This window comes from Botrytis fragariae (assembly GCF_013461495.1).
Source record: "Botrytis fragariae strain BVB16 chromosome Unknown tig00000006, whole genome shotgun sequence".
Taxonomy (NCBI): Eukaryota; Fungi; Ascomycota; class Leotiomycetes; order Helotiales; family Sclerotiniaceae; genus Botrytis; species Botrytis fragariae.
This window is the reverse complement of record NW_023500988.1, coordinates 797,360-813,087: the sequence shown is the minus strand read 5'-3', so window position 1 is coordinate 813,087 and position 15,728 is coordinate 797,360. Positions and strand designations below refer to the sequence as shown.

Below are 15,728 nucleotides of genomic sequence, written 5' to 3'. Positions count from 1 at the left end.
TGATAGATATAATACGGTGACCGAAAAAGAATCATCACACCATCCGCCAAAATAGGTTTGATTTTCATAAGACCTTGTCGTCAAAATTCAATCAACCCTTCTCATTATGCCTCCAACTCTAAGTCCTGAAGAACTTCTAGAACAACACAATGGTACCCCAGAAATCAATTCCACATCTCGAAAACCTGGTCGTCCTCCTGGCGTGAGTTTGGAACCATACAAAGATCTTATAGTCAAACTTTTCGCGGAAGAAAATACTCCTATCATCGACATTACAAGAAAGCTCAATCGAGAATTGGGTCTAGATGTCTCTGAACGTAAAGTGTCTCGAAGTTTGGCAGCATGGAACATTCGCAAAAGAAATCGTGGACCCATCCCTCAAGCTCTCCAAGATCGTTTAACCTATCATTATAATTCAAACCTCAATGATGACCAAATTACTCAAGCTTTGATTTCCGAAGGGTTCGAAATAAAAAGATCGAATTTGGGGCGCTTACGACAAAAGCTCGGTATGCGACGAAGGTCTCGTTATTCTGAATTTCGCGAATACTCAGAAGGCCCCGCAGTTATCCATAGTCCATCGTCTCATCTACCTTCCACAATTACACCGAACCCAAACAATACCAAACCTAAGATGGCACAAAATGCTGGTCTAATTGTGCAAGTTACAGCTTTTGTCGAGAAATATATGAGCGCATATGATGGATCTCACGACTTCAACCACATTCGACGCGTTGTTGGGTTGGCGCATAGGATATACAAGGAGCTTAAGGCAGAGAGGATAGGCGGCCCGGATTTAGATCTACAGGTTGTCACTCTGGCGGCACTTTTGCATGATGTAGGCGACAAGAAGTATCTCTTGCCCGGACAGGATCCAAATACTTTGGTGCTATCAACACTGTTAAGTTTTGGGGCCGACGAAAAGCTGGCCGTCAAAGTGCAGAGAATCGTTCTCGGAGTTTCGTATTCGAGTGAAATCAAGGATATGGCATCAGTGAGGGGCATGATCGAGAAATATCCTGAGCTGGCTGTAGTCCAAGATGCTGACCGGCTCGATGCTATCGGTAAGGCTGCATCCCAGAAATTGAATGATAAGAAGATGAAACTAAATTGTTGTTTTACTGCAGGCGCAATCGGAATTGGAAGAACATTCACATTTGGCGGAGCAAAAGGTGCGAGGGATATGGGAGAGACCATTCAGCATTTTGAAGACAAACTGGAGAAACTAGGCGAAATGATGAAGACAGCTCCAGGCAAACGAATGGCGGAAGAAAGAACCAAAAGATTGGCAACGTTCAAGGACTGGTGGGAAGAGGAACAACAGGAAGCTGAAGGTTTACTGCGACCTCAATCCTAACCTTGATTCTACAAACCTTGATGGGTACTGGGAAAACAACTTTTTGATGCGAAGAAAAATGGTTGGATCTACAGTACAATGAGCTTAAGTCCATTTTCTTCATTAGTATTGGCCTCATTTGCTTCCCATCAAGGTGTCTGTATTCAATGTCTATATCCATAATACAATGGCTCCTTGCAATTTCCACCCAGATTCCTACGAATTCCTGTTCTACTCATACCATTGAAGATGGATAGCCTGGCCCCGGAGCTGCTCAAGCATATACTCAGTCACCTTCCCATATCGTCACTTCGCTCGTGTCGCTTTGTCGACCGTACTTTCTCCATCATTGCCTTCTCCTTTCTATTTTCACACATACCGCATTGGCTGGATTGCAACAAGTCACTTCAGTTTCTCGTATCAATTGCCCACGATGCATTCAATAGACCTGCAGTCATCTGGTCCCCATGGGCAACAATTCCTGATGTGCTTGTCGACGAAATGTGGTTACAAATTGTCTGGAAGTTATTCAAGGGATTCGCTTTCCATGCCGGAGGAAGAGGAGAGGAGTTGACGGCAGGAAACTTTGCCAGGCTAAGTGGAGTAGTCGACATGAGCGAGGCGAGATTAAGGACCGCTCAAAGTAGATACTTGCTTTTCAAATCTTACACGAAAAAGTCTGTACTTGACCATTGATGGAAGGACGCGACGTGGTTCCTTGACGTACCCATTAACTGTCGTGCTCAGGGTTAAGATGATTTTCTGGGGAATTGGTGTGGGAACACGATCTTTCAGACCAAGACAATGTTCCCGGGAACGATGGATCTCTGAGCGAAGAAGTATCTCGGTTGGTAGCGTGTGCAATCTTCGGATGCTCCTTCCATCATTGGAGTCAAAGAAGTCACGCATGAGATAGTTCGTATACAAATCCTGCCAGTATCCACATTGCTGAGATTGGAATTTACTCCGACAATGATCCCTGACAAGAAGCTATTCCCTCAGTGCGCATGTTGTCAAAATAAAGTAAAGTCTTTTCACTCTCTTCTACTCCGTACATCACTGTGAAGACACGAAGCTTTAGTGGAGGTCTTGGTGGATATGGCTTCAATTACCCCGCAATCAAACGTCAAAAAGACAATTTGTACATGTCTCACTTATCAATTAGAGTTTTTGTCCATCGGGATTCTCAAACGTCGATACCTCCACATGTTCAATTGCACCTCGGAATCTTTTTGTAATTCATCAGACTTTGTTTTTTGACATCAATATATTAATCATCTCGATTATCTCTTCGACCCAGGGTTCTTTCCAAGGAAATATCTTTCTTTTGCGAGTATATTCTTTTCCCGTGGTTACTTTCATTTCCCCTCATGCATCAATTCAACAACGCACCAATCTAATGCAGCGATTTATCCAAATTCTAACGTTTTCAAGCAAGGCTGATAAGTATGTATGTCCACCTCGGCATGCAGAATATTTCATGTGCAATGTATTTGCATTTGATACCTGGTCAGATCCAGGTGCGTGCGAGTAATCCCTGGTGGATTATTCTTTTTGCAGTTGAGCAAACCATTTAGCCAAGTTCTGATTGGGGCAAGTCGAGATGACTCGCAATTCAACGATCAATGGGGATAATGTTTTTATCGGGAAGCAAGGGTTAGACAAATATCAAGGGTTGAACGGTCATGCTTGCTTTATTGGTCAAGGATTATTTTGTCTCTTTCGGATGATCTACTGGTTTATGATGCTATCTCTGATATGAGAACCTAGTTCCCTTTTTACCGTAATTCCTTTTTCTGGGGTTCCAGCCTGTCCGGGGTAATAATTGGGGTAGTGTTCTCCGATGATTAAAGCACACATTACACAACTGTCGATATATTAAGGTAATTGAAATTGATAAAGGAAAAGGAAAAGGAAAAGGCTGGAGAAAGAGTAGAACAAGTATGTCTACCCAAGGAGATGCAAAGTTGCAATTACTAGGTAGGTAGTAAGTAGATGCATTGCTATTTGCCTAATTCGTTTAATAGTCAAATTCTTATCAATCGCGTGGAATGAAATGTATGTCCAAAAAGATCTATCACGCTACCAGATGCCATTTGAAGACTGGATTGCATGTTACAATTTACAATTTACAACTTATTACTCGAGTACTTACTACTTAGTACCTCTTAGGCACGGCAAATTTTGCTGCAGGGAATAGCTTTCCGCCACCCGACGTATCAACGGTGTTAGACCTCTTTTCTGTATTGAGTCCGAGGAAGATCAATAAAATCACTCAGATTACTGGTTCCCGAGTAAGTGCTCATCGATGCCATTTGTGCACAGAACTCCGCTCGGACTACAACACTAAAAAGTAACCATCTGCAGGTAATTACATACCCTCGTTGAACCTATAAGATAAAGCTGGTCCCCTTCTCTTTTGCTTCTACAGCAAAGTTACATTGCACATTAAGAAACTTCAATCTTTATCTCCATACCACTTTTCTTCAATAACACATTTCTTGTTTCGAAAGCAATCATCAACGCAAACATGCAATTCACATTCGCTGCCGTTTCTGCCCTCCTTGCCTCAGTGGCTTACTCCCAGAGCATCGCTAGTGAAGTGGCACAACTCCCATCTTGTGCCCTTGCCTGCTTGTCAACAGCTTCCAGTGGTGCTGGATGTAGTATTACCGATTTTGCATGCCAATGCGGTGATGCTAAAGATGCTATCACCAAAGCTGCCACTCCATGTATCGCAGCTGGATGCTCTGCCTCTGATACTTTGAGTAAGTCTTCAAATTTTTCATACAATCATAGCATATCCTAACAAATTTAACAGCCACTCAAAAAATCACAACCGAAATCTGTGTTCTCCAAGCAGCTGCCGGTTCATCAGGCTCCTCAGCCGCCGCCTCTTCCACCCAAGCATCATCTTCATCTTCAACCGATTCAGCTTCTTCATCTGCAGTCAGCAACATTTCCTCCGCAGGTAGCTCTATTGCTAGCGCCACTAGCGCAGCTTCTTCAAGCGTATCTTCAGTTCTATCATCCGCTTCCTCTGCTCTCTCTTCTGCCGCTTCTTCTGCTTCTTCTGCTCCCGCCACGGTTTCTACTGCAGCAGGAAGCAGAGTCAATGCTGCCGGAGCTATTGTTGGAGCTGGTTTCTTGGCCGCTTTCGCTTTGTAAGCATTCTGGCTCGCATGAGATATCACGATACGACAAAATTCTACATGTAATTAGACTGGAATGGGATCATTGAGATGGGGGTTGGGGATTATGGATATATCAAGATAAATAATGTCTTTCGATTCTTTACACAACTTTGCTTGGTAGGGGAGAGGGGAGAGAGGAGAAGAAAAAAGCTGGGTTGCTGGACCTATTATCAAAATACTTTACTAATGAACGATGCATTATTGTTGTTCAATCACTTCAGCAATATTTAGCTTAAGACATAATGATATCAATCGAATCAAATTAAATTCAATCACAACGAATCAAATCTCCTCAATACATAACTGTGAGATAAACTCAAATCGTATCACGTCAAAAAATCTCGCAAGCTTGAAAATCTCTATGTAGATCCTTAGGGGTACCTAGGGTACCTACCCTTCGCATCGGCACTTCACCACTTGACGTGGAAAGTTCCTTTCACAAAAAGTAAATCGAGAATGTGCCAAGCGGGCTCGGCGGGGACCAATTTGTTGGTGCGCGGGCTAGAGGGAGCGGGTTTTTAAGTTTATTTTGTTAGATGCGAGCTAAGATGTGGTTTAGTACAGGAACGCTGGGACCGTGGGTTGTGGATAGGATTGGAGGAACATAGCACACGGGTTTTTTGATTGGGGTGGGTGTGGCCATGACTCGGGTGCGTGGTGGTACCTGCAGATGGAATGGAATGGAATGGGATATGGGATATGGGATATAGGATATGAGGAGTAAGGGATAAGGAATATGGAATAAGAAATAAGAAATAAGAAATAGGGGTTTGCTTGGAGTGGTGGATGGGTAGGTAGGGTAGGCTTGTAGGGTGAGTGGGTGATGGAAGTGTATGTATGTATGTATGTATGTATATGTATGTATTGGGCTGTATTACCGAGGATATTCCAGGCATGAGATGAGTTGAGTTGAGCTGAGATGATGTAGAGCGAAGAATGCTCTTGTGTATCGAGAGGTGAAAGATATAAAAAAATTATCGCTTGGAGAATGAGTAACTTGGAGTTTGGAAGAGTAGATATTCTATATCCGAGATGTTTTGCTGCGTATCTGATGAGATTATTTTGGTTTGTGAAAGTGTTGCTCTGTGTGTGTGTCTGTTAGGATTGTATAGGTTATCTGTGTTTCTGATGTGCGGTTTCTATGTAGGTATGGAAAATCAGAAATGTATTATTATTCATCTCACTACCTTTTCGGTAACATTCATGAGAATCTTAAGGATTCTTGGCATATAAACAACTGTAAAAGATGATCAGAGATATTATTCCCTCCTCTTCCCTTCTCTTCTCCACGAAAAACGGATTGTCCTTTCTTCAAATAAGGCTCCTTTTCTCTTCATATCCCAAGTACCAGTAATGGACCTACACAAGTAGACAGAAATCATTGTATGATGAATTCTCATTCGTGACTCTCCATTCATCACAGGTCTTACTTTTCGCACTCGATATCGCATAATTTCCATCTATCATTTCTTCAAATTCCGTATCCGGGGTTTTGATTTACTTTTGATGGAAAAAATTTGCGGTGTGATATGATTGGGGTATGATGCATAACTGACGCACAATTTTCGCATTTTACTCATTCTTTCTACTCTTATTGATGTGAAAATTAACTATATTTCTTGAAGTATATCTTTACCCAGAGGTTCTTCTCGAATAATAGTCTTCATTTTCCTCTCAAATTTCTCACTAATATCATTCCTCCCCTACTATACATTTCACATCTCATATCTCATATCTCAATACTGGAAAGTTGGAAAAATCAAATCAATTAAATACACAAGATTTGAAGATATTTTTCTACCTGATCTCATCATGTTAGACTAGGCGCATATGTAAATATGTATGTACTATAAGGTAAAGACTGAAAAATCCGTCAAAGGAAGCTAGATTACAAAGAGGTCTCTGTTTGTACGAGAAGGATACGGAAGACGTAGCACCCACGATATATAGATCCTAATTGTCTAATTGTATTTTGTTTTAAAAGCTAGCTATATACAGAAAATAGTAGACCTTATATAGACCTACTAAAAGAGCTAATCTCTTCTTTATTCACTTAAGACTTTGTCATAATAGTCTTATTACAATAGTAATTGAATTGAAGTCATTCACTTTATTCACACAGTCTCCTCAATGTATGAGCGCTCTGGAAGTGATCTGGGGCATGTTCTCGCTAAAATCTTCTCCTTTCTCACTGAAATTCACCTGTTATCATTTTCCCCCTTTCTGTACCAAATATCAAGATAGCGTTATGTGATGGAGATTATTTTCTTATCAGCAGACAAATTGAAAGATTAATCTCTCCCGTACAGCATGCATCGGCTTTTGAAGAATAGCTTGATCATATGAATTGATTCTTGTCCACAGATTGTGTGTTCGGAGTCAAGTTTCCCATTGAAAGGCAGAGCATGAATGAACCTAAGAAATTTATCGTGTTGATCCAGAAAAGAACTGATAGTATATATTTGAACTTGACTAAGGTGTATACAATGGTATTAATCGCGGCGTCTAAATCTTGACGCCTATTCTAACCTTCTATGCCCCTCAATATCTAGACAATGATAATCGTAAATTATACAAAACAGAAGTCTAAATCTAATTCGCGCTGCCAAAATTCTAGACTGATAAACTCAAAACAGAAATGATAGCATGCCAACTTGGGGATAAAGTGACCTTCAACTCCAGCACTCCTTCTGTGACCCTCCTCGTTCTAGCCCAAACGCCTTTCAATCGTTCCTCGGCCAGCAATGAAATCTTCGAAGCTCCAGTAAAAATAAGAGTACCGTTAATATAAAAACAAAATGGCGCCGATAGTAAGGAAAAGTAGTGTATATTTAGAAGGAAATGTGTGTTTCGAACTGGCGGAATTTTCTACTGGCCTATATGGAGCGAGTTAATAACATATTTGCACGTTTTGGTCGTATGATCAAGAAGCATGGCAGTATTTCAACGACTGAGACTCATGATTCTGGCTCTCGTTCCTATACTACTTTTAATAAACATGAGATGCATTTAAAAGTCCTTCTTACAAGCCATTCAATGTATTTTGTGCTTCTATTGCATTTCCTAGGCTTGTGTTAGTATTGTGATTTTAAGTGGACGCATGGGGACTCTTACCAACGTCGAAGAAATCCAGGAGCATTACTCGCGGTTTTCGACCCCAATTTGAGGTACAGAGGTCGGCTTGGGCTCCAATACTACCTATGCCTGTTGCCGCATTCTACATTCAAGTCAGTAATTGGGCATCGTGGTAGTTTGCAAAAAGTTGTTACCGTCTTTTTGGCTTCCAGTCTATTTGGCATGAGGATACCGAAGACATCAATATCCAAGTAATGGTTTATCAACGGCAAAAGTCCATCTCCATTCGATCCTGGAGGACGATCGAGTGTACATGTTGGGAATGTAGGAGTAGTTACATCATACGCAGTTTCGAAAAAGTAAGAAAACTCGGGTAGAATGTATGGAGCTACATTCGTATCCGCGTCGTAGTCTTCAATATTTTTAGATCAGTTTTCAGTTGTAATAAAAGGGCAGGGGTGGCTACTCACCGAGGAACATCACAAGTCTATCGCCAGCCGTGATCAGTTCTTGAAGTGTAGGCCATTCATTTATGGCTAACTGATGCGGTGGTGTATATGCATATTTTGCCAGACCAGACACTTCCATTGCTGAACTGAAATTTCCGACAGGAATATAATCTCCATTCGTAAGTAGTAAGGTTACGACTTCATTAGGGTTCGCATCAAGCCATTTCTTGATATCCTCTAGATAATAGACAGCTGGCCCAGCATCTGCATCCAGAATAGCGCTTATTAGTTATTTCTCAAGAAAATGCTTAAAAAGAAGGTACAAGATCAAAAATGCAATTGGATTCCAAAAGTATCCTATCCGAAGGAGTTGAAAGCAAGAGGCTAAGATCGGGAAAATGAACTGTATTTAGAACTGACCCAGTAAAAAGCAGGAAGTATGACATAACGTCAATGTATCGAGGAAATAATGAGTCTGGGCTTGAAGAAATCGAACACCAGCATTCAGTTGAGCGGTGACATCGAGATTCTGGTTTTCTGCTGGTAAATCTCCCACGAATGCGCTATCGTGTGTTCCTATTTGGGATATTTCTGACCATTTACGATCACAGAGCTCGGCATAACCATTACAGACTTGTGCAGCGGTGACTGACACGCACATCCCGATATAGAAAAGTGTGAGACGCATGTTGTGGAGATTATCCTTGCTTGTTGAGAGGAGTATGAAGATCCAAACTGGAGAGAAATTCACTACCTTTATAACATCGATGCTATGGATGTCCAAAGTAGCACACATTCGCATACGATCCCCCACACAGGTCGTGGATAGTTTGTCGTCTCCTTTGGTAGATCATCGGGCCGAGTCATTTCGACCAAACACTCAGTGTGTGTCGTACAGACTTTGTCTGTAAACACACACCTTGAAGAAACCCTGCAATGAAATAACTAGTAAGGTAGTGACGGCTGCCCCGATAAGTGTTCTGCTATCGGAAATTTACCCCCTGATGGAAGTTGGCGTTGAAATTGACCAATTGTGGGCTTGGCAATCTGCCCGTGGTAAGGTCCTGGGATACAACATCTTACCATCTGCCAGTGCGGGGTTAGCGCATATTCCAAGGAACCAGATCCTTTTATATGTTGCATCGCATATATGTTATCCAAAGATCGACGTCTCGAATTGTTCCGTATGTTACGCGACTATTATTCCTTATATTCAGACATGCGCAATGTCAGGATAAAGTTACAAGTCAGCCAGCCATTTAAGGTTACAACTTCCTCACAAAAGCAGTGATGACCGAACTCACATAGCACGGTTCGCATGTGATGAAGTGAAGGGAACACAGAAGATCTCGGGTTCGCCTCACGTTCCGACTCGCTTACATAAGGTTAAACTCTAAGTTTGCGTGATCGGTACAAGGTACCCAGCTATCCTTTATTCGAAGGTTCAAAAACATCATATGTAATTTTTAAATCAATTTAACGCTGAACAACCATTTGGTAAGAGCCAAAAGTTGCAAGAACTTGAACTAAAGTCAGTCCGTGCCTCAATTTCATCGTTTCAGGGACTTGAGAAAGTCACAATCTTTTTCGTTTGGGGATGTCATCTGACAGCATAGTAGGATCTACATCAAGTCTGAATTTGCTTAATCATATCGTTTTGATCTCTTTTGTGCTTCATTTCAAGCTCGAGTTCTCTAATTTTCATTCGCAAGACAGAGCCACGAGTAGACAAAAGTACGTTTGACATTCATGAACCAGGGCTGGTCGTCTCTCCTCCAAAGGCCGAGAATTTTCTCTTCCGTACTCTCACTCTCATTCTTAATACTTGCTACTGATCATCCATTTATGAAGGGAAAGAATCGAAGCGAAGATAAAATGAGCTACCCCCCTTGATGCAGAATCACAGACAGATACTCACCGGAAATAAATCAATTTGAACAAGCGGGTTCTACTGTACTTCTGCAACCAATGTATGCAACTTTTCCTCCCCGTTGATTTCGATCGCAACTTTCTACCGCTTTTCTCCTCTTCTGATCTTCTCCGATCTTTCCCCCTCTCCTTTTAGTCGCGCTTTTAATCGCGCTTTTTGTCATTTACTCTTCAGGATAAGTATATCTTTTTTATCGCATATGAAGTCCATGAAAATGATGGAAGTGACGGGATGATAGAAGCCTAGAGACAGCTATAATTGTCAATTTGCCCTTTGCCTGGTTCAGTAGATGAATGTTCAATTCCATGCTTCCTGTAGCGCGAGAGCCTCAACTCCTACAATGACTGGAACATGCACCATTCTGAGATTTCGAGTTCTTACGAACGGTCTATTTGGTGTTAGTCCCGTTCTACATCAGATAAAAGCTGTCCTAGAAGTGACCATTCTTTTGAAGTCTTGAGCATCAATTCGAGACTATTTTACACTCATCTCGTTCATATTCTCCGAGCTCTGCAGTTAGCTTGCTCAATATTCTGTTATCCTATTCCTCCCTTTGTTTTCTGTATCTTTTTTCCTGCCCTCTATACGATGTTTGTGGTTCCTTTCAATCCTTCTTGAGACCTCAGCTCTTGGAATAATGTCATTGCTTCATGGTTACATGGAAAAATCAGCTATGGGTAGCAAAGTTCGTGTTATGATAAAGGAAAGCTGAGAGCAACAAGATGGAGAAGAAGGTATTGAATCTGGCACAGTAATCTCACCAGTATTCCAGTGCAGCGATAAACAGTTTGATAGAAGAAAGATGGTGAAAGCCATTTGAGACTGATTCGCTTGTATAATTATGTAATATCCAAACATCTTATATTTTTCAACAGCCTTCATCACCTTTAAGGCTTGTTTTACTATTATTTCTACATCAATTGAAGTTCATAGTTCAGTTTTCGTATTGGTAAAGGAAAGCAACCACCAGGGACCAGCTTCTATGTCTTTGTTATATAAGTTTCTCGGTGAGATCATCAGAGATGAAAACAAGATCAACTATATAGAGGCAAGTATGTAGGCTAAGAGATAATTAGATACTGTTTTAATTTCCTTATCCTCATATCATTGTCTCCTAAATCACTCCCCTCCCCCTTCTACTGATCAACTCCGCGGAGAACGAAAAGAGAGAACTTCTGAGGGTTACCTCTTCGTCCTCAAACAAGCCTCACAACAAGCCCCTGTTCCTCAAAAAAAGTTGAAGGATCTGAAGTAGACCAAGATGTAGAGCTGAAGGAAAGTCGGAGGTAAGAGGAGATGACAGTGGTTGGGCAAGAGGGAATGAGGCGTGAGTACTCACCTAGAATTCACAATAGTAAATACCGAAGTGCCAAAGTGGAATAAGCAGTGAAGAAGGTCTGAAACCAAGGTGGCCATTGAAATCACAACTAAACCACTTTAGTGTGCCTCCCCCCCTCATTTGTACATATAAATAAAACTTGATCCTCAGAATTACGGATCTCATCTACTCTTGAACTTTTACTTACCGAGCCATAACCTATGACTGTTACATAGTATAGCAATATGCCTGACTATCTATAACCAAATGATTCCATACTGTGATAGTGAACAGCTTTGAGCATGCTCCATCAACTTTTTCACCTGCTTAGTCGTTCAGCCGACTAAGCAAGTCGACTAAGCAGTTGAGTCCAAGTCATGCTTTTTCATCTCTTGTTTGTTTGTTTTTATTGAATCTAGGATATCTTTTGGCAGTTAAAGAACTTTGCTCAAGAAATCACTTGAAGAAGACCAACACAATTCAACAACAACAATCGCAATGGCTTTCTTTGCCATGCACTGCTTTCCTTTGAGGGAAAATCAATTTCTCGATCAAATTGAATCCGTTACAATTTGCTCTTCCTTGCCTATCACTTTACAACCCACATCTCTTGCAATGACAATTGTTTCTGAGAACCCCACCGCGACCAGTCTTGCCAGTGCCATATCTCCACATGAAGATATATACCAAGCAGAGGCGACAGACAAGAAGGAAATTCTCCCAGAAGAGGTAAGTTTATCAAAGCGCACTCCAATCGCCTGGCGCACTGTTGGCATGGTAATAATTACTGCTGATCCTAAATACATACAGCAAGAACATGCGCCATCCTATCTCCAATTCGACTTTCGTACGCGCTTGATCGGAACCATTAAAGTCAAGGTAGGTCCTTGGAAAGAGAAATTGATCCACTGGAGTAACACCGATAAGATAAAAATCACTTTTGCTGATCTCAAGATATAGAAAGAGCTTCAAGACTCGTCTCCTCCAGTCGGCGTCGACGCACTCTTACTTGAGCCTGTTGGAAGTGCTAAACAAGATGCAGAGTCTGATGTAAGTTTTTAATAGAGCTTCAGAACCATCTGGTGTGATATACGCCTTAAAATCTCACCTTTGCTGATTTTAAATATTTATATAGAACGAAACTCAAGTCGCGCGCCCTGCCAATTTCATAATACTCGTTCCCCTCCTCAAAACACCGAGAATCAAGGGCGTTCGCTGCAAAGGCGAGAATTACCATTATTATGGCATTACTTCCCCAGAAGTCATTGTAGCGGAAGCTACAAAGTTTATATCTGACAACAGCAGCGTTTTCCGATGGTCTGTCAAGAAAACACTTGCTAAGTTCCTTGCCCTTACCATGCAGGACTCCAAAAGTGACTGTCAGGTCGACCCAGAAGCTGTATGGTTTGTAGTAAGAGTGACGCAGAAGTCAGACGAATTCGTTATCCCTCGCTGGCACAGAGACGGTCGCATGATAGAATGTACCAACGCAAATCACACCTTACATTGCAGATACGCGACTACCTTATTGGGACCTACAACTCTCGTTCTTAAAGAGACAGAGGTGGTCACACAGGGAATGAAACAACACGTCGGAAAGAGAAAGGAGACGGCCAACGCGCTTGCGGAGGAAAAAGCTCTTGGAATCACTCGTGGTCAAATCATTCGCTTTTCTTGGGGTCAAGAAGATAGTCCTGTTCACTCGGAACCAGATCTTGTCACCGACAGAGTGTTCATTTCCTGTATTTATGGAAGTACAAGCGAGATTCAAGACATCACCGCCACTCGCAGACAAAAGATTGGCGATCTCCAGGCGCAATTTAGGAATGAGTAAACCCAGACTTGAGGGGGATATTCTCGTGCATATTGTGCGAAATATGTGTTCAACTGCATTGCGGAATCGCCGTACAAGTGGCTATCCAGTCGATGTACGTTCTGGTAAGATTCATCCGTGGTTTTCGTTCTGACAGAAGAGCTAATAACATTAGGAATTTGCAGGAACTCTTGCATAATTTGCCTTGTATTAGATCATCTGGCGGGAGAAGTGCAACGAAGGACGTTTATACTGGTGTTTGGATTGGAGTTCTGATCTTTGCATTATACGATGGATACCCTCTTCTTCTTCTTTTGATGATTACGATACTGGATATGGTGATATTTGGATGGCTGGATGATTATTTGGATTGTCGTGGGTGGACACATAGCTGGACGAATGAGAAATTTGGTTGACTGCAGACGGAACAAGTGGAGGGTTGATTAATAAGTAGTAGGAGTAACAAGTAGCATCTAGACACGCTAGGCCAATATCAGTGTTAATACCAATGGTCTTTGGCGTCTCTAGAGGTACTCGACTTCCAGATTGGGTTGACAGGTTGATGTTCGTCTCCCTAGATAGATATCTTCCACAATAATAACCCGAAATGCTATCATTCTGGGAGTTTGACACCCGAATTATACCTGTACTATTCTTGCTATCGCATACTATTCCAGGTCAACAGTTGAAAGACCAAATCCTGAGTTCTATGACTTTCTGTCTACATATCAACCGATTTGAATTGAAAATTTGAGATGAGATTAAAAGAAGTAGTGCCATGAAGGTTTTGGCTTAAAGAATGAATTACCTTGGGAAGCAGTTCTCTTTCTACAAATGAATGATAATCCAATTGATAAAGATGAGTATCGATCTATTTGACTCTAGAAATAGTTATCAAAGTAAGTTATTTTTGGTGTTGTGATCATCGTACTATGGGGCAGGAGAGCCTGTAAAAAACCTCTGGTTATTAGACACCTAGTGGCTGATCTGGTTCCATTTCCGATCACCTTCGCTACTACCAATCATCCATGAGCCTGGTGAGCCGTTGTATCAATATGGCCCAGATAGTTGCTGGTTCTGACTCTTCACTATTCAGGCAAAAATCAATACGAATGAAGTCATCCATTGAAATTATGTTCTGCTTGACGCTTTATCATCAACTTGCCATTCCCTGCTTGCTTGGCACAAAGTCCTCCGCAATGACGTGAGTGATAAATATCTCCTTCAACACAAGAAGTGTTCAAAAATTGGTATTTCTCTATACAAAACATATATACAACATGTCAATCGGTGTTGCTATCATTGGTTCCGGCATTTTTGCTCAGACTGAGCATCTGGTATAAGCTTACTCAGTCCAGTCAATGTCTTAAGTAACCTTACAGCTAACTAATCTCGCGCTTTAGCCAGCTATTCAAGCTACCCCTCATTTGTCCCTCAAAGCTATTTACTCCCGTTCTGTCAAATCCGCACAATCACTGAACGTCGATGTTCCTCTGTATTCAGATGATTCGGGTGTTGGAAATACATACTACGATCTCCTTCTTCGTACCGATGTTCACGCCGTCATAATCGCCCTCCCAATTCTCGCTCAACCCGAATATATTGAAGCAGCTCTCGCAGCGGGCAAGCATGTATTGTCAGAGAAGCCAATTGCAGGAGACCTGGAGAAGGCACAACGCTTGCTAGAATATTACAATAGTGATAAAGTAAAGGGTGGAGCTACATGGGGCGTAGCTGAGAATTTCCGATTCTTGGATTCGTTCATCCATGCAAGGAAAGAAATAGAGAAGTTGGGGAGAGTATTGGGCTTTCGTATGCAATTTTGTGGCAATGTCAAGCCAGGAATGAAATACTTTGGTATGCATTTTCCATTTTAGCAATGCTATAGTAAAAACTAAGAGGTTCACCAGAGACTGAGTGGCGCAAGAAGCCAGATTATCAAGGCGGCTTTCTACTTGATGGGGGTGTTCATTTCACGGCGGCCGGCAGGTTGCTTTTGGGTGAGGACGCAAAGCCAACAACTGTCGTGGCATTTAGCACACTTCTTCAAGAACATTTACCACCTGTTGATACGATCAATTCAATATGGCTCACGAAGTCGGGAATATCAGGCACATTCAGCGTCTCCTTCGGCACCACTCTTTCTGGTCCTGAATATACAGTCGCTTGTGAGCATGGTAGCGTTTCTGTTATCAGAAGTAAAGTCATTGTGCGTAAGGGCGAAGAAAGCGAAAAGAACTTTACAGAGGTTGAGTTTACACAAGAGGGTAGTGGCGTGAAGCAGGAAGTTGCTGCTTGGGCTCAGAGTATCGTGGACGGGAAGCCCAATTCTAGGCAATCTCCTCAAGAAGCCCTTGCTGACTTGGAAATTTTGGAAAAGCTATTGCGAAGTGGGGAGGAACAAGGAAAGAGCCAGAGCTTGCAATTCCAAATCTAGGGCCGCACATTCTTCCCGAAAACATTCACGCCTTGATATGTTCGTAGTGTCCTCTCGTTCGCTAGGGCCCTCTCGAACCTCAACATTCATATGGAAGTAAATACTTTATATATCTCCGAGATGTCAAGTAGCGATCTTCTCATTCAAACCATACTTGGAATATATACAATTGTAAT

The 15,728-nt window shown here is 41.9% G+C and overlaps 7 protein-coding genes across 7 annotated transcripts; 6 read left to right on the top strand and 1 right to left on the bottom strand.

The window, feature by feature from the left end:
* Positions 1-106: 106 nt before the first annotated feature.
* Positions 107-1,357, top strand: Bfra_001425 (putative hd domain-containing protein; the record flags this gene model as incomplete). The annotated part of the gene is made up of 1 exon (XM_037331856.1): positions 107-1,357. The coding sequence occupies one exon, from the start codon at positions 107-109 to the stop codon at positions 1,355-1,357; it is 1,251 nt and encodes a 416-aa protein (XP_037196010.1).
* A 228-nt stretch (positions 1,358-1,585) lies between these two features.
* Positions 1,586-2,252, top strand: Bfra_001424 (uncharacterized protein; the record flags this gene model as incomplete). The annotated part of the gene is made up of 2 exons (XM_037331855.1): positions 1,586-2,013; positions 2,084-2,252. 2 exons carry the CDS (start codon positions 1,586-1,588, stop codon positions 2,250-2,252), a joined length of 597 nt encoding a protein of 198 aa, XP_037196009.1.
* A 1,027-nt stretch (positions 2,253-3,279) lies between these two features.
* Bfra_001423 (uncharacterized protein) lies at positions 3,280-3,788 on the top strand (the record flags this gene model as incomplete). Its single annotated transcript, XM_037331854.1, has 3 exons — positions 3,280-3,316; positions 3,509-3,630; positions 3,768-3,788. The coding sequence occupies 3 exons, from the start codon at positions 3,280-3,282 to the stop codon at positions 3,786-3,788; spliced, it is 180 nt and encodes a 59-aa protein (XP_037196008.1).
* A 78-nt stretch (positions 3,789-3,866) lies between these two features.
* Bfra_001422 (uncharacterized protein) lies at positions 3,867-4,504 on the top strand (the record flags this gene model as incomplete). The annotated part of the gene is made up of 2 exons (XM_037331853.1): positions 3,867-4,104; positions 4,158-4,504. 2 exons carry the CDS (start codon positions 3,867-3,869, stop codon positions 4,502-4,504), a joined length of 585 nt encoding a protein of 194 aa, XP_037196007.1.
* Positions 4,505-7,552: 3,048 nt separating this feature from the next.
* Positions 7,553-8,742, bottom strand: Bfra_001421 (uncharacterized protein; the record flags this gene model as incomplete). The annotated part of the gene is made up of 5 exons (XM_037331852.1): positions 7,553-7,593; positions 7,645-7,747; positions 7,800-8,017; positions 8,076-8,318; positions 8,475-8,742. The coding sequence occupies 5 exons, from the start codon at positions 8,740-8,742 to the stop codon at positions 7,553-7,555; spliced, it is 873 nt and encodes a 290-aa protein (XP_037196006.1).
* A 3,058-nt stretch (positions 8,743-11,800) lies between these two features.
* Positions 11,801-13,136, top strand: Bfra_001420 (uncharacterized protein; the record flags this gene model as incomplete). The annotated part of the gene is made up of 4 exons (XM_037331851.1): positions 11,801-12,031; positions 12,113-12,181; positions 12,263-12,352; positions 12,438-13,136. The coding sequence occupies 4 exons, from the start codon at positions 11,801-11,803 to the stop codon at positions 13,134-13,136; spliced, it is 1,089 nt and encodes a 362-aa protein (XP_037196005.1).
* A 1,259-nt stretch (positions 13,137-14,395) lies between these two features.
* Positions 14,396-15,552, top strand: Bfra_001419 (putative oxidoreductase nad-binding rossmann fold protein; the record flags this gene model as incomplete). The annotated part of the gene is made up of 3 exons (XM_037331850.1): positions 14,396-14,452; positions 14,519-14,972; positions 15,026-15,552. The coding sequence occupies 3 exons, from the start codon at positions 14,396-14,398 to the stop codon at positions 15,550-15,552; spliced, it is 1,038 nt and encodes a 345-aa protein (XP_037196004.1).
* Positions 15,553-15,728: the final 176 nt, after the last annotated feature.